Raw genomic sequence first — 18,023 nt, 5'->3', positions numbered from 1 at the left:
AGGGAGACGGAGTCAGACTTTCGCTTAACCGACGTTTACTGATTGGGCGGGGAGGGAGCGAGGGAGGGGCCGTCCGTGCAGAGACGGGTCGCCGGAGGGGGAGTCCGCGCTGGGGCGGGGGGATACAGAGCCCCTGAGCCAGTGTCCTGGGCAGCCCCGTAGCCTAGCCCTCAGGACAGAAGCCTGGCGCAGAGGTGTGCTAGTGAATGGTTAACAACAGGCTCTTGGGGGACTAGTTGGTAGTGTCTTTTCTGGGGTGTAAATACTCCCACCCTGGCCGATTTCAAGCTACCAGGTTACAGCACGCAAGGAGGAGCTAGGAAGAGGTGCACAACTGCTTGACGCGGCTATGAGCTTGTTCCGGGCAGCACCCCACTCCCGGGACGTGAGCCCGTCCCCCCACAGAGCTCTAAGGCAGCTGTCGCCCAAGGCCCCAAGCGTTCAGCCTGAGCCTGGCCCCCCAGCCTCACTGGCCGCCTGCAGCATCTTCCACCGTGGCTCCAGATGCCCTCTCAGCTGCACCAGGGCCTGCGCGTCCTCTGGGGAGGCCGTGGAGGCGGGACCCAGGCTGGGGGCTGCCTCGCCATGCAACACCCTGGCCAGGACCACCACAAGCTGGGGTGTGCATTCCTGCGTCAGCAGCAGAGGTGGAAGCAGTGAGTTGCTGGCTTCTCCTCACTCCCACCCCACAGCAGGTCCACCCCGCCCAGCTCACCTCATCTACAAGGGCCAAGACCCGGCCCCCCGCTGGGCCCCGAAGCAGCGCAGCCAGGAGTGCAGCTTGGGGGTCCCGCAGGCCATGGGCGGGCCCCAGCGCCACCAGCACCAGGTCAGGCTGGAAGCTGTAGGCCAGGGGCAGCACCAGGGCCAGGACACAGCTCAGAAACCCTCCAGTCGTCTGTGGGAGGGACAGCAGCATAGCCCAACCCCTCATCCAGGGAACACCCCTCCAGCTGGCTCAGGCCGCCCCACCTCCCAATCTCAGGTGGGCGGACACACCCACAGTCCCGCCAGGAAGGGCAGGTGAAAGCCAGGGGTCTGGCCCTCATGCCGATGCCAGTGAGCTGCAGCTGCCCTGCCCTGTGACACCACCACTCACCCCTGGCAGTGGCACAGAGACGTGGAACATGGACGGGGCAGCTGCCTCCTTGCCCCCAATGTTCAGCCATAGATTCCTCCTTCCAGGGGAGAGCAAGCATATGGATACATGAGCTTGTGTGTGAGATGCCGCCCACCGTCGAGAGCCCGGACAGAAGAAGAACAGCTCAGGGCAGGGATGCTAAGACTGCTGACCCTCTGTGCTGGAGACCCTCCTGGCATTGCTCCCAGGGGCCCTCTGCCAAACTCCAGCTGCGGAACGCCCCGCCCACCTGTCACCCCTGGGGATCCAGGGTGATGTGCCCACCCACATACTTGCAGAACTGGACATACCCGTGACCTGAGAGTCATACCCGTCATCCGTGAGATCTGGGGGCCGATCCAGCTGCCCCACAGCCAGACAAAGCAGCCTGGAGGAAGAGTTGGCTCCTGGGTAAGCTGTACTCACCCCGCCTGGAGCCCATGCCCAGAGCCACTCCCACATGGCCAGCCAGGGCAGGGGGTGCCCATGGGCCCTGCCTCGTAGCCTCAGACCAGCCCTGTGAGGCTTACCTCTGGGCTCCGTGGGACAGGCCACGCCGAATGGCCACATCCAGGGCGGCAGATGCAGCACGGGCTGGGGTGGCTGCAACGCCACTGCTCACCTGTGAAGTGAATAACAGGTGTAGAGGGCAACTCCCAAAGCAGGTAAACAAGCCCGTCTGCCCCTTCTTTTGGCCCATGTCTACGTGGCTGTCACCTGTGCACTCTGAGGTCTAACTACTCCATTTCTGAAACTAAGATGCATAAAACTATGAATCATCCCCTTCACTTCTCTGCCAAAGGACATTTCGTTGAGGGAACTGAGGGGGGGTGTTCCTGAACCCTGCCCCTGGGGGCTGTTTTGGGAAGGGTCCTGGGCACAAGGCAATGCTCATGTCCACATGGTTCTGTACCACCCAGCCCTCCCCTGGACAGGCCACCTGTCGCAGGCACGTCCTGGGCCCTGCCCCTGACTACGTGGCCACCCCCCAGCCCCTCCCCAGTGCTGTTACCTGCCCATCCAGGATCCTGTCCAAAAGGTACAGGACTTTCCCGAGTGCAGTGAGGGCCCTGTCCTGGGCCAGGGCCTCATGTGGCCTGTGGTGGACAAACCAGAAGGACACGAGGACACAGAATGACACACAGACCACAGATGAGTCACACAGACACATGTGCAGACACGGTCCCGGGCTTCCCCCCAGGCCCACCCTGCCCACCTGGCCCAGGCCTGCGTCTCCTCCTGTGGGGCTGACCCCTCCTCACAGAGGACGTCAGAGGGCAGGGCCAGGGCAGCATCTGGCGCAGCCAAGGCAACAGCCGTGCGTACGGGGGGCGTGGGATTGAGGCGCGGCTGGTCCAGGAGGGAGCTCAGGGCAGCCACGTCCTGGGTTGCCGCTGCCTTGAATTCGGGCCTCCCGGTCAGCAGCAGAGACGAGGGCCTCCCCTCTGGGGAGTAGGGCCTGGGACTCAGTACAGGGGCCACACCTAGGGGGTGGTTCAGTGTCACAGCCACTGCACGAGAGCCTGCGGCACCATCCCACCTGCCGACGCAGGCCACGCTGACCTTGCTGCTGGAGGCTCATCCAGTGAGGGGCCTGGGCTACCCGGACACTCTGGATGGACTCCAGGGCGCTGCGAGGAGAAGCAGGATCAGTGAGGCCTGGTCTCCCACCCCTGGCCCTCCCCACCCTCCTCCGTCCTGCCCCCCGCACCTGCCATGCGGCACCATGGGCCCCGACAGGGGCGGGGCAGGGTCGCCCAGCAGCGCTTGCACCATCATGCACACGGACTGTGAGAGTGACTCCAGGTGGTAGCCACCCTGGGATAAGGAGGGGGCAGAGACACAAGGGCAGGGGTGTCAGGGGCCCAGGCAGGATGCCCTGCCCCACGAGGCAGGGCCCCTCCAACCACATCTCAGCCTCCGGTGCAGGCACCCTCCCAGCTCGCCACAATCACCTCCAGCACAGCGCAGACCCGGCCACCAGCCAGCACCTGCAGCAGCTGCGTGAGGTGGGCAAAGCACTCTGGCGTGGCCTGCATCTGTCCCTGCAACCAGAACCAGGTGTCATGAGGCCCTGGCCCCAGGACTCCAGAAGCCCTCCCCAGCCCGGCCAGGTCCTCACCTCGGGATCCCCGATGGCTGAGTCAAATCCCGCGGAGACTAGGACCAGCTCAGGGTTGAACTGCAGGCAGGGCCCAGTGGGGAGAGGCAGAAAAGAAGCTAGAGCTGAGGCGGAGGAGAGGCCCCTCCAGAGAGACCCTCCTCACCCCAGGGGCTCTGTTCCACTTTGGGCACCGCATCGCCCCCACCCCCCTGCCACTGAGACCGCTTCCACCCCCCTCACGGTCACCTCAAAGGCCACAGGCAACAGCACGTGCAGGAAGGCGGCCACGTAGTCAGCATTTCCCATCCCGACCTGTGGCCAAGGGGCATCAGTGCTGGCCCTGCCAGGGAGTACGGCGGGGTCCTCACCCCTGGGGCCTGGGCTCTGGGGGTGATCGGGGCACGACGCCCTGGGCTTGCACTCGGGGGAGGGGGGAATGTGGGCTGGGGGAGGGGCTCTGGGTGGGGGGCCCGGGGTGAGGGGCAGGCACCTGGTTCCAGGGCAGGTTGACAGTGAAGCCAAGGCCCGGGCCCTGCCCAACAGCGTCTGCATCTGACTCTCGGAGATAGGGCCAGAAGCGCCCGTGCTCATAGCGGTGCCAGGAGAAATAAAGGACGCTGCGACAGTCAGCCGGGGCCAGAGGACAGGCCCCTCAGCCCCAGGGCTCCTTGCAGAAGCCTAACCGCACCCCACCGAGCACACAGCCACGTCTGCTCCCTCAGACTTTCCCAGGCCGGGCAGTGCTCATCCTGAAAAGTAGGGTCGCAGGGGAGGGTCTTGTCCCCACTCCCAGCTTACCTGGGGTCGTCCTCAAAGATATACTGGATGCCCTGGCCATGGTGGACATCCCAGTCAACGATGAGGATCCTGGGGACAGACAGCTCTGGGGTCACTGAGGGCAGGGCCTCCCACCTCCAGGCCAGGAGCCAGGCCCAGGATGGGAAGGAGCTGGGTGGGGTCCCTCAAAGGCCCCCTCCCCCCCCTTCCCCGCTGGCCTGGGCCTCACCCTGCAGCCAGACCGGCACAAACCTGTGCAGCCCGTGCTGCCGCTGGGCATGTCTGGCCGCTATGGCCACGTTGTTGAACACGCAGAATCCATTGGCGGCAGCCCTCTGGCTATGGTGCCCAGGAGGCCTGCGGGTGGGAGTGGGGTGTGGGGCGTGTCAGGGTCATCCTGCGTCCTCACAGGGCTACCCACAGGTCGGGGCGGCCAGGGAAGGGGGCAGCTCTCACCTCACCAGGGCGAGCCCGTTGCGCACAGCTCCCGCCAGCACTGCATCCACCAGCTGCAGCGCCGCCCCCACAGCCAGCCGGGCACAGTGGAAGGTACTCTGCCAGGGCAGAGGTGCAGGTAAGCCCCCTGCCCACTACCCCTCACAGGCTCTACCAAGCCCTGTGCCAGGCTGCAGGGCACCAAGCACTGCGCAGAACTGGCCAGGCCAGCCCCGGTGCCCGCAGCAGCAGCCAGAAGGGCACCGGCACACGGGAACATTGCCCGTGTGAACAGGCACGAGTACCCGGATGTGTGACTGGGTGGGTGGGTGGGTGTGTCCCCAGGGCACGCACCGGGTGGAAGTAGACGGCATCGTACTGTCCAGACAGGGTCTGGAGCTCCCCGGTGCCCAAGGCCTGGGTCCCCCGCACCAGGGCCACATACTCCGGGCTGCAAAGGGGTTAGGCAGGCAAGGCAGGGTCACCTGGAGGAGCAGGCGGAGGAGAAACAGGGTCTGGACCCCCAGTGGGACCACCCCCCTCACTGCTCCCTCACCCACCCATCCAACGGTGAAACTGAGGCTTGGGGCGTAGGCTCTGTTTGCCAGGCTCCAGCAGGCTGGGGCAGGCCCAGGTCCTGGACCACGGCTTCAGGGGCAGGGGGCCCACCCCAACTCTGACCTGTGCACCAGGCCCAGTTCCGCCTCCGAGGCCTCCCGGGCTGCCAGCTGCAGACACCTTTGCTCCAGGCCACGCTGCTGCAGGCGTTCCAGGGCTGTGGTCAGGCGCTCCGGGCACTCGATCTCGCACTCGGGGCTGAATGGACAGAGAGCTCAGAGTCCAGGGCCCCTCCTCATCCCCCGCCTCTGCCCCTGCCAGGTCCCACTTACTCGTCCCAGAGCAGCCGGGCAGCTGTCATGTCCTCGTGGTATACAAGTGCGGTCCCCATGGCCTGACCGTGGTCACTCTGGGCCACTCAGGGTGGGCAGGACCCAAACACTACCGCTCACAGGCAGGTGAGTGCACTGCCCGCGCCCCTTGCCAGCCCCAGGGAGCAGCCCAACGCCTGGAGCACAGCCGGGGGCGCGGGCGCGGAGCCCGGACAGGAAGGAGGCCCCCAGGTCCGGCTGGCGTCAGAGCGGGGCAGGGGTCGATAGAGTGGCTCGCGGGGCTTGGCTTCCGGCTTCCTCCAACTCGGACCTGGCATGGACCCGCCTCCGGCTGCCCCAAACCCCGCCCCGATGCAGCGGGGCGGGCCGAAGACTGGGCCCCTCAGGGCTCTGCCCACGCCGCCCTTCCCTCCAGCTGAGGCTCCACCTCCTACTCTCGCCGGAGCCGGGAGGGGGTCGCCGGCCTCGGCGCCCCTGCGTAAGTCGGAGGGGACTGGTGCGAGGACGGAGGGCCAGTGTGCCCAGGCTCCTGCGGGCCGTCACGGCGGCCCCACCTGCGTGCTATGAGCCGAGCCACGCGGGTCCGTGCCCCCCCTCCCCAAGCCTCCCCCAGGCCCACCCTGACCCCGCAGGCCACGGGTCAGACGCGTCAGTAGCCCATTGCGCCCAGCGCTGACCGAGGCCCCCCAGCAAGGGCTCAGGGAGGAGCTGCGCGGGAAGGATCGCGAGGCCGAGGGTCCTTAGGGGCAAGGCCACAAGGAGAGAGCCTCGACCGGGGACGGTAGTCGTGGCTTAGCCCGGCCTGGGCCGCAGCGCAGCGCTGCCCCCAAGGCTCAAGAAGGGAGTGACAGTATCCGATTTAAGCTCCAGGAAGACCCCTGACCGAAGAGCGGACGAGTCGGAGGGTCAGGGTTATGGCAGAGAAACTCCTGGACAGGAGCGGCGCAGCGTCGGGGTAGGCAGGGCGGAGGCCAACAGAGGGAGTGTCTGGGCGAGGGATGAATGAGAGAACGAATGAGGCCAGTAAAGGAGGAGGCGCGGGCCCAGCCAAGACCCAGATGGCCAAAGAGGGGAGGAAACAGGGAGCCCCCGGCCTCAAACGGAGGGGATTTCTGGGGACTGAGCCGGGGTCGGGGGGGGACCCCGCGGGTCTTCGGGGACGGAGACATGGGCGGAGTCTGGTCTTGGAGGCGGGGCCCAGGCGGACCCTTTTGAGGCAGGGCTTGGATGGGGGGGGCGGTTCCTGGGGGGGTGGGGGTGTCTGGGAAGGCGGGCATCTTCGAGGCGGGGCCGCCGCGGGTTGGGTCCCGGGTCTTGGAGGCGGAGCCCTGGAGGCGGGTCTCTTGGAGGCGGGACGTGAGCAGGGGCCCTGAAGTCTAGGAAGTGGGGTCCTGGGGCGGGCGTGCCCCAGTCCCGTTCTCTGGTCGCCCCGGCTGTTCGGGGGCGATCCCTAAGGTGGGATGGATGCAGAGGGAGGCCTTGACAGGGTCCCGCTGCCCGCGGCAAGCAGCGCCACGTGGATCGCCACCTTTCTGGCCGGGCTACCTGCTGGTGCGGGCAGCCGGCGGCCTGCGGGGCTCTGGGAAGACGTGCCCGCCCCTGAGCCAATCACGGCGGCTGGAAAACAGCGTGCTGATTGGCCGTCCTGGGCACGTGGCCGCGAAGGCGGGGCCTGCGCCAGGCCGCCCCGCCTGGATCGCTGAGAGCCGGGGACCCGGGCAGGGCTCCGTCAGAGGCGCGGGAGGGCCCCTGGGCAGAGAAGGCAGGTACCTTACTCTGGCAACTCGTCTGGCCGTATTCGGCTGGACCAACTGGGTGCGTCCATCTGAGCCCCAGGCCGGGAGGAGGGTGACGGCCTAGCCCCGCTTTGGGCGCGCCTGCCGGGGGACAGGTGGGAGGAGCCAGGGCGGGCGCAGGAGCCCTAGAGTGGCCCCTGACCCAGCTGCCAGTCCTCGGAGACGTCGAATGGCCGGCAGAGGGCCCCGCGGGCTCGCCAATGGCGGTGGGGCATGGCCGGGGGAGGGGCAGGAAAAAGAGCACCGAAACCACCCTTCTGCTAAGGCACAGACGTCTCAGAGACACCTGAGGTGCCTCGAGGCGTCTAGCGTGACCCCGCCTCCCCCAAGAACCTGGCGGCCTTGGAGAGCGCAGGGAGCCCAAACACCTGGTACTGAGACCCGAGCTGGACCCTAACCCCCTCACCCCCATCAGGCCCTGCCCTGGCTCTGACTCCAGGGTCTTAGCTTAGAGGAAGGCCACCCCACAAGAGGGGCAGGGCCAAGTCCTAATGTGGGGGGCTCCAGACTTGGGGCTCACTGGCACAGGACGGGGGTGTAGGTGGGCACCAGCTTTGTGACCTGGGAGGGAGGAGGTGCCCAGGCCCGGTGGCTCAAGATGGGGCCGAGGCTCCCAGGCCAGCCCCCTTACTCCATACAAAAGCCTAAAGGTGGAGATGCAGCCCAGAAATCAGGAAGTGAAGCAGAGTGGGAGCTACAAAAGGCTTTATTTCCTCCAGCCGTGTGGCCATACCACGTGGCCAATGTACATTTAAGGGGGGTGGTGCAGAAGCGTCCACACCAACGCCCCCAGGAGACATGTCCCTGAGTCAGTGCTCTGCACCCTCCCGTCCTTCCTTTTCAGTACAGTCCAGAGCAGGCAGGGTCAGAGGCTAGGCTTTGACCCCAAACCCCATCCCACTCCACAGGTTCTGAGGCTTCTGCTGCACCCTGGGGGAGGGGACCACTGCTCAGGGGGTCAGAGCCCAGCCCCAGGTCAGGTGGGCGTCCTGTCCAGAAAGTCCAGATGCTCCTCCAAGGTTAGGCTGAGGTGGGCTCTGAGAGCAGGGGAACAGGCTTCCAGAAGAGGCTCCATGGAACGAGGGGACTCCTGGGATGCAAGCCCCAGCCAAGGTCCCAGTAGCAAACAGGATCTCCCTTCCAGGCCCAGGGCCCAGGGGTATTCACAGGGCCGTCTCCTTGGAGACCTTGGCCCCCAGCTGTCGGGGAGGCTTGAAGCTGAGCACCTCTCTGTATGTGACACCTGGGGCAGGATGAGAGGGACAGAGTCATGGGAGAAGGGGCCCATCACCTGTTAAGACAGCTCCACAGTGCACACCAAGGATGGACGCCAGTGACCAAGACGAAGCACTGGGCCCAGCTCACTGGTGCTCGCGGGGACCAGCGTTAAGTCCCATGAGATTCCACTTGGGGTGGGGGTGGAGAGCGGAGGCCCAGAGCACAGGCTGTTAGTCACTGAACTAGGGGGCCTGCCCGTCCCCCAAATTAACAGGGTCAGAGACCACCGCTGGGGTTCAGGCACCAGGTGGGCTCCTTTGTCCCACATGTGCAAGTCCACCTGTGTCCATCCACAGGGACTGTCCACCCTGACAGGGCTCCTGTAACCCACACCCACGGCCCCTAGGGTGGCCTTGGCTCCACAGCCTGCCTCAGTGAACAGAGGACATCTGAGGAATGTAAACCAATGTGTTCACTTGAGTGGAGTTGCTCAGGGTCCCACCAGGGCACACCGCAGCTTCTGGATCCAGAACGTCTATGAAACGAGTATGGGGGCCGCCCTGGCGGCGCAGTGGTTGGGAACCCGCCTGCCACTGCAGGGGACACGGGTTCGACCTCTGGTCCGGGAAGATCCCACATGCCGCGGAGCAACAAAGCCCATGCGCCACAACTACTGAGCCTGCACTCTAGAGCCCGCGAGCCACAACTACTGAGCCCACGTGCCACAACTACTGAAACCCACGCGCCTAGAGCCCAAGCTCTGCAACGAGAAGCCACCGCGATCAGAAGCCCTCGCAATGCAACGAAGAGTAGCCCCTGCTCGCCGCAACTAGAGAAAGCCTGCGCGCAGCAACTAAGACCCAGCAACGAAGACCCAATGCAGCCAGAAATTAATTAATAAACGAGTGTGGAATTCCCACCAACTACCTGCAGCATCCAGCTTCCTCGCCGGTGCTCACGTTTCCTGAACCTGGCCCAGAGCAAGCCGTCCCAAAGGAAGGGGGGCGCTGCCCCGCCTCCCCTCTGACCAGCCTGCAAGAGGACGGTTCCGCTCCACCTACCCCAGGGTGCGCACGCTCACCTGGCCACAGGAACACGCCTTTGGGGGACCACTGGTACTCCACAAGCCCAGTTCAGGAAGGACTGTGCCTTTAGAGCAGGTGGTCTGTGTGGTTTGCCCAGCACACGGCACAGTTGTATCGCTACCCCGTGAGGTGCCTCCCAGGCCCTCATCTAACCCGGGTGCAGGGGGCCATCCACACAGGGAAGGTTTGTATAGAGAGGTCCTTGCTGTAAAGCTGGCTTTTCCCGGGGAAACAGGAGGTGATGAGTTTGCATTCCTGACCAGGGGCTCAACCACAAACAGACCACATGTCCACCACGGTCTGTAGTAAAAAGCAAAAGCTCTTACTACAGTTTGTGGCGGAGACCGCAGAGAGGATCCTGTGGCCCATGGTTTTCGGTTTTCTTGTTATCTTTCTAGCAACAGAGAACTTACAAGCACAAAACACAGCACAGATAAGGGCAGGGCCGCTGCTGGGACTCCCCGATGACCCTGAAGAATGTGGTTTGAGAAGCACAACCCGTCCAGCCCCACCTCTACCCCCCACACCCAGGACCGCGGCCCCAGGTCTGAGGCACAGCCAGGATGGGGTCTAGGACAGTGGCGACCAGTGCCACAGCTCCGTCGGCGCTGACTGCTGCCCTCAGACGTCCCTGCTCCCCCAGGCGGGTCCCGCAGCCACCGAGAGAAGATGCCTGCCATGCCAGGGTGGAGCTAGACAAGGCCCGTTCCAGCATGGGGCGTCAGGGCCCCAGCAGAGGGAGGCCCGGGGACTGGGCAGGCGTCCCTGAGCCCAGCCTCAGGCTGAGGTGTCGGGAGCCCTCAGAGAAGAAGAGAGGGGCCCTCGGTTTCCAGGCCAATGCAAAGCCTGGAGACGCAGAGCACAGGTAGAGGGAGGTCTCAAGTGCTCAGTGGGGCTAGAGGGGGCGGGCGAGGGGTAGTGAGGAAGGGGGAGGTGCTATGGACTGCCTGGAGTGGGCCTGATCCTGCTGGCAGGACGAGGGGTGTGCAGCTGTCCAGGTAGGAGGGGTCCTGAAAGGGACACAGAGGCCAGAAGATTCAAGAGGTACGAGCAGAGGCCTGGGGGAGTGGGTGCTGGGGGTCTCCGGGGTAGCCCGGTCTCCGGCCTAGACGTGGGGAGGCACGCTGGCAGGCCTGGGCGCCGGGAGAGGCCAAGTGCTCAGGTCGCCTTGGCCCGGAAGCCCAGCTGCCCCCTGACCTCCACTGTGTTCCTCACCTAACCTGCATCCCAGGGTGGGGGGAACCCAGGACTCTGAGCCCTGGCCACCTGCACGGGGCTGGTGGGGTCCAGCCACAGGCCCTGCCCAGAGCCCCCCACTCACGCTTCCACTCTTCCAGCGTGCGGTCCACGTCATCAAAGGATTCATCGTACTTTTGGGCTTTGGGCTCGTCCTCCGTGTCGTGGAGCGACTCGAAGTAGGGGTGGGTCAGCGCCTTGGCCGCCGTCACCCGCCGCTCCGCATCCAGCACCAGCATCTTCTCCAGGAGGTTCACGGCTGGGGGAAGGGGGGATCAGGCCAGGCTGTGGGGCGGGTCCCAGGCCCCGGTACCCACGTCACTGCCCCGTGCCCACCGCAGCCCCACCCTACCCAGAGGGCTTGCGTTGGTCAGGATGGCGGCAAAATCCTTTTTCTCTAGCTCGGGGAGGCCGTTCATGTAGTTCTGAGCCTGTGTGGGAAGAAAGGGTGAGGCGCCGGCCGCCAGGCCCAGACCCAGGCCTCCAGCTCACGCCTGGCTCCCAAGTGACCTCGGCACTCTGCAGCCTCTGCACGAACTCGGCGGGAGGCGTCCCCGTCACCTTCATGATCTCCTTCAGCTGGTCCAGGTCTTGGCCGAGGTCAGGAGCACAGCGCGGGGCCAGAGGGCAGAGCTCACCTACCCCCCCAGCCCGGGCAGTGCGCCTGGCCTGCTCCCCCCCAGCCCGGGCAGTGCGCCTGGCCTGCTCCCCCCCAGCCCGGGCAGTGCGCCTGGCCTGCTCCCCCCCAGCCCGGGCAGTGCCCTGGCCTGCTCCCCCCCAGCCCGGGCAGTGCGCCTGGCCTGCTCCCCCCCAGCCCGGGCAGTGCGCCCGGCCTGCTCCCCACAGGTGTAGGGCAGGCCTCCCCCGCACCCAGCTCCAGGTGTAGGATACGGTCGCTGCCTTTGAAGAGCGTCTCCCCTGTGATCATCTCAGCCATGATGCAGCCCACTGACCAGATGTCCACTGAGACAGAAGCCCCTCCATCAGGGCTCTGTGGGCTGGGGAGCGGGGCACACACAGACGCAGGAGTGGGGGCGGCGGAGGGGGGCATGGGCCCAGGAGCCATCTAGCCTACCACGCCCTGCCCAGCCCCGGCCCAGCTCAGCAGCCTCCCCGCAGAGCAGCTCGGGCAGGGGCGGGCTAGGAAGCTGGTGCCGCGTCTCCGGGCAGCTCCTCACCCGTCTGTGTGTAGTGCATCCAATTCAAGATGACCTCAGGCGCCCGGTACCACCGGGTCACCACGTACCCAGTCATCTCGCTATCTGCCTGCCGGGCCAGGCCAAAGTCCAGGATCTACAGCCAGAATCAGAAGGTGGGGCAAAGCGGTCCCTGGGGAGTGGGTGGGCCAGCCGTGGGCCAGAAGACCCCAAGGGCACTGGGCACACCGGGGCCTCCTGCCAAGCCTCTGGGGCCCGAGGTTGCAGCCAGGTACCCCTAAGCCTCCCTGCGGGTTCCTCCCCACAGCCAGTGCACCCTGCGCAACCGACTGTGCCTGCCCCCGACCCTTAAAACAGGCACCCCGGGGGGGGTCTCCTGCCCCTGGACCTCCGCTCCCTGTGAACCACCGGGCCCCAGCCAGCACTTTTGGGAAGGCCTGCTCAGCCCTGCCCTGGCTCGGGCACGGGGAGCTGGGGACACCGCCCGCCCTTCCCCTCAAGCAGGTATGCCCCCGTGCCACTCCACCCAGTGCCTCCCCAGGGCCCATCTGCCCATCAGCTGCTCGGCCACTGCCTGGATGGCTGTGGTCTGTCCCTCCGCCTGGGCCTGGGCCAGTCCGCCTCCAGGCCTGAGGGCCAAGGGGCCGGCGGGCAGATGGGCAGGTGCGGGGGAGGCCCCGAGCCCCCAACCCAACACACACCTTGAGCTCACAGTCCTCGTTCACGGCCAGGTTGCCGGGCTTCAGGTCCTGGGGGCAGAAGAAAGGTGGCTGTGCAGCCCCGCCCGCCAGGGCGCAAGGGCAAGGGCCAGGGCAGCAACTGAATTTGGGAGCATCGGGCTAGACCGGGCCACCCTGCAGCCCTTCCAGGAAGGGTGGAGGTGCACAGCCCCCGGGCTGTGGGCAGGCAGGGTGCCCCCTCGCGGGTGAGACAGGAAGCCCCAAAGGTGGAGCCCCTCGCGCGCCCACAGCCAGGGGAAGCGCCCACCTTGGCCAGACTCACCCTGTGGATGATGCCAGCAGCATGGATGTACTGTGGGGACACAGAGGGGTCAGCAGCAGTCAGTTCGCAGGAACGTCTAGGGGGACCCCACCCACTCTGGCGGCACCCCAAGTCCCCACCTTCAGCCCCTTGAGCATCTGGTAGACGAGGAACTGGATTCGGTCCTCACTCAGCTTCTCGTGCTTCATGAGCTTCCCCAGGTCGGTGCCCATGAACGGCATCACCAGGTAACTGCGGGGCCAGGGAGGGGCCAGACAGCAGGGGTCACGCCCGTGGGCCTGGGCTCAGGCCCTGGAAGAGCCTGTCACCCTGCAGCACCCAGTCCCCACCCCCCACAGCACTGCACTGGGCTCTACCCTCCTACCACCCACCGGGCCCTGCGATGCCAGGCAGGTCGGGACTGCGCTTTGGGGACTCCTGGAGGGTGGCCTAGGGGCTGGGAGACCAAGGCTCATAGGCAGGGGCGGGGGCGTGAGGAAGGAGGGAAGAGCCTGTGGGCAGGGGTGTGACAGCAGGACATCTGGCTCAGAGGGGCAGGCTGGGCAGGTGGACGGAGACACAGAGAGAAGTGCTTAGCACCCTGCCAGCATGAGTCCTTGACCCCTGCCAGGTCAGGCAACGAGGAGCCTGTCCTGCCCCCCCTTCCTGGGCCAGGCCCCTGGCTCTTGGCCAACAGGAGTGTGAGGCCAGGGGTGGCCACCCAGGCAGGCACAGGGCAGCACTGGGTCCCCCCCAACCCGCCGGCAAAGGTCAGCAGCTCCAGTTACAGGCCACACTCTTAGCGCCAGGGTTCCAGAGCACAGGACCCACTCACAAACCCTCAGGTACGAGGCTCACACCTCCGGCACTGGAGGAGGCGGCCCAGATCCACCCAGTGGTACCAGCACCGTGGGTCCCTGGGGCATGTGGCAGGGGGTGGACTGTGGTGTGGTGAGCGGGTGGGCAGTGTGCACCTGACGCCCATCCAGGCTGCAAGGCAAGGCCTGCCGCAGGCGGCCCACCTGCCAACCCCAAAGCTGAAGTGGACACCCAAGAGCCACCCACCACCACCTGCTCTGCCCGGCCAGCCCCTGGCCGGCACTCACAAGTCTGTGAAATCATCCAGGGTCTCATTGGGTGTGAACACATCCAGCAGCCCAATTACCTGGGGAGGAGGCCAGAGCACCAGGTGGGCTGGGGACACAGATACAGCTGAGGGCACACCCTGCTCTGGGCAGGAAGGGCCCCTGCAGCTGTCCTGGTCCCCCCACTGCCCACACGGCCCAGCTCTGCCCACTGGCAGCTCAGCCCTGCCCTGACACACATGCCCATAAACAAGGGCTATTTTTGGATGGTGACAGCCGGGATCCTTTGGGGGGGCAGCCCCAAGTCTGGGTCAGCTCCCAGCCATCCAAGGAGCTCCAGCCCCTTGGCCCTTCCTCCCCCTCTTCCTATCCCCACTAAAGACCCAGGAACAGCATGGGGACAGCCAGTATCTAGCAGGCCCTTCCAGGGGCCGTGCCTCCGCCAGAGAGGCCCAGGCAGGCAGCCCTGTGAGCACACCGGCAGCCACAGCCGGCCCCGCAGCCCTCTGGTCGGGGCTGCTGGACAGCAGACGGGGAGTGTGACAACTGGCACCTGGGGCTTCTGGTGACAGGGCCTCCAGGGACCCCAGGAGGCCTGCACATCAGAGTGGCTGGAGGCACAGGTGGATGTGCTGGCAGGGGACACCTGGCAGAGGCCACGCGAATGGTGGCCGGGCAGGACGCAGAACGCTCGGAGCGCTTGAGGAATACGGGGAGAGAGGCCAGGTGGCCGAGGACCAGGCCACCACGCAGCCAAAGAGAAGCCAAAGAAAACCCAAGCACGCCCGCAGCACCCGGTGAAGGCTTGCTTTGATCCCAGGAGCTTCGGCAGAACAGTTTAAATAGGTGTGATGCTGAATGTGTCCCCTGGCTGCTATACGGGGACAAACTGGAGTGAGGTGCAGGGACAGCCACCACGGCCAGAGACATGGGTGGCGGGAGGAGAGAACAGTGGGACATCCAGAGAGGGGCCTGGAGGCAGGTGAGGCCCGGGCATCGGGAGGTTTTAGCAAGAATCCTGGAAGTTAAACGGGGGTCCACCAGGTTGGTGGAGACTTCTGGGCCTCTGCAGCACGGGGTGGGGGGGGGGAGGAGGCCTGAAGTGGGCACAGAAGGGGCAGGACTGGGACCTCAGCCTCTCAGAGCCTACTTCCTCCGGGAAGAGGGGTTTACGAAATGCAGCGCTGGAGGGAGGCGGCGGCACCCGGCTGCTGAGGGGCTGCTGCGGCTCAGGAGGTGGAGTGGGGTCAGGAGAGCAGCTGCAGGGGGGGGGCCGGGTGGGGCGGCAGGGGGGTGCCCGGGAGAGGCTAAGTGCCCCTTCCAGGAAAACCGCTCCTCCCACCTGAAGTCCTCTCTCACCTCGGGGCTCCTGGCTGGAGGCAGGGTTTGGAGTGAGACCTGGAGGATCCCCTCGGCCTGGGCAAGTGGCTGTCCCCTGACCAGACCCTGGGCCGAGGAGCCAGATGGGGCTCCAGCAAGAAGCCAAAGAGCTAAGTCCTTCCCGGGACTGGCCCAGGCGGAGCGGGCTAGACCCCGGGGAAGCAGCTCTCTTAGGACGAAGCGGGGCTCGGCCCTCACCACTGTGACCAGCCCCCCCCCCCGGGGACACTGCCTGACCCCTCGCCTCCGCCCGCCCCGCCACCTAGGGGAGCAGCCCAGGGGCTGGGCAGGAGGGACCGGGTCTTCGGGGCACGGTTTGGGGGGAGAAGGGAGATGAGCAGAGGCGAGATGATGGACGCGGTGCCCGGAGCTGGGGACTGCGCGACTCACGTTCTCATGGCGCATGTGCTTGAGCAGGCGCAGCTCGCGGTAGGCGCGCTTGGCGAACAGCTCGGACTGGAAGGGCCGGTACAGCTTCTTTATGGCCACCTTGGCGCCCGTGCGGCTGTCCACCGCCGAGCTGCGGGGCGCACCGCTTAGCTGGAGGCCCGGGCCACCAAGCCCCCGGCCACCCCGCCCGGCCTGTGCTCACCACACGGCGCCATAGGCGCCCGAGCCTACGGGCTGCAGGTCCTGGTACACGGCGCGCACCTCCCAGGCCGTCTTGGTCACCTCCTGGCGGTAAAAGCCCTTGCGGGCGGGCGGCGGAGAGCTCATGGCTGGCCGGGCACCGCCCCCGCCGCGGACCCCGCGGGCGCTTCGCCTCGAGGGCCGGGGACCCGGGATCCGTGAGACGCCCTGGCGCGCACCCCGGGCCACCGCCGCGCGGGCAGAGCCGGCTCCGCGCCGTCGCCGGGGCACCCCGCTGCTGGCTTTCGCGTCCGGGCTCTCCGGAGCCGCCGACCCCGGCCCGCGCCCAGCCTCCGCCCGGGTAGCGCGAGGCCCCTCCCCTGCGGGCGGACCAACCGGCCCCCGGGCCGCGCGCACGTGACGCCCCTTCCGCCCTTCTGCCCCTCCGGAAACATGAGGCGGCGGTCGCCGCCTGGGAAGCCAGAGGCTGGGGGAAGGAGGGCGCCGCTTGGCAGCTCTGTCCCATCGTAGACCCAGACGCGGCGCCCGAGACCCCGGCCCTCCTCCGCACTCCGCACTCGGGATGAACTACGCGGACCCGAGTGGAGGCTGTGTCAGCGGGGCCTCGTGGGGCTCGCGCCTCCTCCTCACGACCGCGCCCCCAGGGCGCTAGCCCATCCTGGCAGCCTGAGCTCGTCGACTGCTACCCCCAACCGCAAATCACTGACCACCAGTCCCGCCCACTTCCAACTCCCCACCCCGCAGGACGACCTTCACCGTGGGGCTGACCCATCCACCCCCCAGTACGGGGTTCCCCGGCCCCTATCTTGCTTCCATCCCCCTTTCCCAGTGAAGAAGTTGCTTCTGTCTCCCAAACTCAGGCTGCCTACCAAGCCGGAAGCAGAGAGGGTGGGTCTTGTAGGTCCCCCTGGGCCCCTGTGCTCTGAAGGCTCTTCCTCACTGCACGTCTGGGTGGAGACTGCTCCAGAGATTTGCACGTCCCTCTGCCTGTCCCACCCCTGCTCAGCTGAGGCCCTCAGGCTTGCTCTTCAAAGCCCAGCTCGAACCTCTCCACTCTCTCCAGGGAGATGTGCCTGACCCCAGGGCTGAAGGGGGTCCCTACTGGGGCTCGCTCGGTGGGTGCCCCCTTACCCTTAGGTGGGGACATCATTTCAGGGGTCTGGCTCCATCCTGGACCAGATGCTGCTGGACGACAGAGCCCCCAGCCCTGTGACCCAGACCTGAGAGTGGGGTAATAAGATCCCCAGGGCCCCCTGCCCCGCCCTCTGTGCCTTGCGCCATGAATCAGCAGCTCAGCAGCTCCGGCCTGGCCAGAGCAGCTTTACAGCCGGGGTGCGCGGTGACCTGATCGGGGTGCTCAGGAATTGCAGGCTTGTCAGTGGGGGCAGCCTGCTGTCACTGCAGCCACAACCGCCCATCCCCGTGCCCTTCATGCCCTGGGCCGCCTGTGGCACTCCACCTGCCTCCTCCAGGAAGCCGCCAGCTGGCCCCCTTACTCCCTGTGATGGGGCCCAGAGGTCCAGAAAGGTCGTGCATCAGGCCAGACTCCCAGATGCGTCATGTCCCAGTTGTGCTCCCATCCGCCACCACCCCCCCACAGGACTTGGCCCAGCCAGGTCTCCAGGGGTTCTCCAAGACCTGAGGGCCAGCACCCACACTGACCAGGCCTCTGCAGGCCCAGCTCCCAGATGATCCCCACCCCCACCCCCAGGGCCTAGGGCAAAGGCATAGAAGGTCCCCATCCTGGGGATACCCTGCTTTCCCAGCCTGAGCTGCAGTGAGCGGCAGGGGCTGGTAGCTCAGTGTGTGTCCCGAGGCGAAGCAGCCCTCTTTCCCCTTAACCAGGAGGGAAAGGAAAGCTGCCTCCCTGACCCTGGGGAAGGGCAGGCCTTTGCTCCCAGAGACCTCAACACCCCCGACCCGCGTCCTCGCTGACCACTGAGTGAAGGGGCAGGTCTGGGTCTGGGCCAGATCCCGCCCAATGAAACTCTGAGGGCAGCGGGTTGACTGCTGGTGGCCATCATGCCCTGTCCACCTCAGCCCCCACTGGCCCTCAGGGAGCAGGGAGGGTGAAGGTGGCTGCTCTGACCAGGGACCAGCGGAATATGGCCGCCCTCTCCAGGCGGTGGGGGCAGCGCGGGAGCAGAGCCTAGAGCTGGAGACACGAG

The 18,023-nt window shown here is 66.3% G+C and overlaps 2 protein-coding genes across 17 annotated transcripts; both read right to left on the bottom strand.

Annotated features, from left to right (window-relative positions):
- Positions 1-18: 18 nt before the first annotated feature.
- On the bottom strand, positions 19-5,638 carry HDAC10 (histone deacetylase 10). 13 transcript variants are annotated; one of them, XM_060165579.1, is made up of 19 exons: positions 5,327-5,638; positions 5,118-5,252; positions 4,791-4,887; positions 4,458-4,555; positions 4,254-4,358; positions 4,023-4,091; positions 3,715-3,841; positions 3,471-3,536; positions 3,243-3,302; positions 3,076-3,165; positions 2,832-2,938; positions 2,684-2,751; positions 2,337-2,604; positions 2,133-2,217; positions 1,651-1,742; positions 1,452-1,508; positions 1,100-1,178; positions 716-898; positions 19-630 (listed from the first exon to the last, which is right to left on the bottom strand). In XM_060165579.1, exons 1-19 carry the CDS (start codon positions 5,383-5,385, stop codon positions 442-444), a joined length of 2,034 nt encoding a protein of 677 aa, XP_060021562.1. In that variant the 5' UTR covers positions 5,386-5,638; the 3' UTR covers positions 19-441. The 13 variants fall into 13 exon arrangements, 9 of the variants coding, with proteins under 9 accessions (XP_060021562.1, XP_060021564.1, XP_060021566.1 ...); XM_060165581.1 differs by having other exon boundaries at positions 2,337-2,565; XR_009543404.1 differs by having other exon boundaries at positions 497-630; positions 716-842.
- Positions 5,639-7,810: 2,172 nt separating this feature from the next.
- On the bottom strand, positions 7,811-16,090 carry MAPK12 (mitogen-activated protein kinase 12). Of its 4 annotated transcripts, none has more exons than XM_060166795.1 (12): positions 15,857-16,090; positions 15,655-15,784; positions 13,906-13,964; positions 12,940-13,051; positions 12,821-12,850; positions 12,520-12,567; positions 11,840-11,954; positions 11,553-11,624; positions 11,172-11,251; positions 11,014-11,092; positions 10,747-10,920; positions 7,811-8,365 (listed from the first exon to the last, which is right to left on the bottom strand). In XM_060166795.1, the coding sequence occupies exons 1-12, from the start codon at positions 15,979-15,981 to the stop codon at positions 8,286-8,288; spliced, it is 1,104 nt and encodes a 367-aa protein (XP_060022778.1). In that variant the 5' UTR covers positions 15,982-16,090; the 3' UTR covers positions 7,811-8,285. The 4 variants fall into 4 exon arrangements, with proteins under 4 accessions (XP_060022778.1, XP_060022780.1, XP_060022781.1 ...); XM_060166796.1 differs by lacking the exon at positions 7,811-8,365 and adding an exon at positions 8,372-10,435; XM_060166797.1 differs by lacking the exon at positions 12,821-12,850.
- Positions 16,091-18,023: the final 1,933 nt, after the last annotated feature.

Source organism: Lagenorhynchus albirostris, chromosome 11 (genome assembly GCF_949774975.1).
Source record: "Lagenorhynchus albirostris chromosome 11, mLagAlb1.1, whole genome shotgun sequence".
Taxonomy (NCBI): Eukaryota; Metazoa; Chordata; class Mammalia; order Artiodactyla; family Delphinidae; genus Lagenorhynchus; species Lagenorhynchus albirostris.
This window is presented reverse-complemented; position numbering and strand designations above follow the sequence as displayed.

Bases quoted from the DNA above. Each gene is read 5' to 3' on its own strand.
- MAPK12 (XM_060166795.1), bottom strand. From the start codon at position 15,981: ATGAGCTCTCCGCCGCCCGCCCGCAAGGGCTTTTACCGCCAGGAGGTG. The intron at 13,052-13,905 runs GTGAGTGCCGGC...CTGGCCCCGCAG, and splicing joins CTGGATGATTTCACAGACTT to TTACCTGGTGATGCCGTTCA. The intron at 12,568-12,820 runs GTGAGTCTGGCC...TTCTGCCCCCAG, and splicing joins CTGCTGGCATCATCCACAGG to GACCTGAAGCCCGGCAACCT.
- HDAC10 (XM_060165579.1), bottom strand. From the start codon at position 5,385: ATGGGGACCGCACTTGTATACCACGAGGACATGACAGCTGCCCGGCTG. The intron at 2,605-2,683 runs GTCAGCGTGGCC...ACCACCCCCTAG, and splicing joins GATGAGCCTCCAGCAGCAAG to GTGTGGCCCCTGTACTGAGT. The intron at 631-715 runs GTGAGCTGGGCG...CTGCTGACGCAG, and splicing joins TCTTGGCCCTTGTAGATGAG to GAATGCACACCCCAGCTTGT.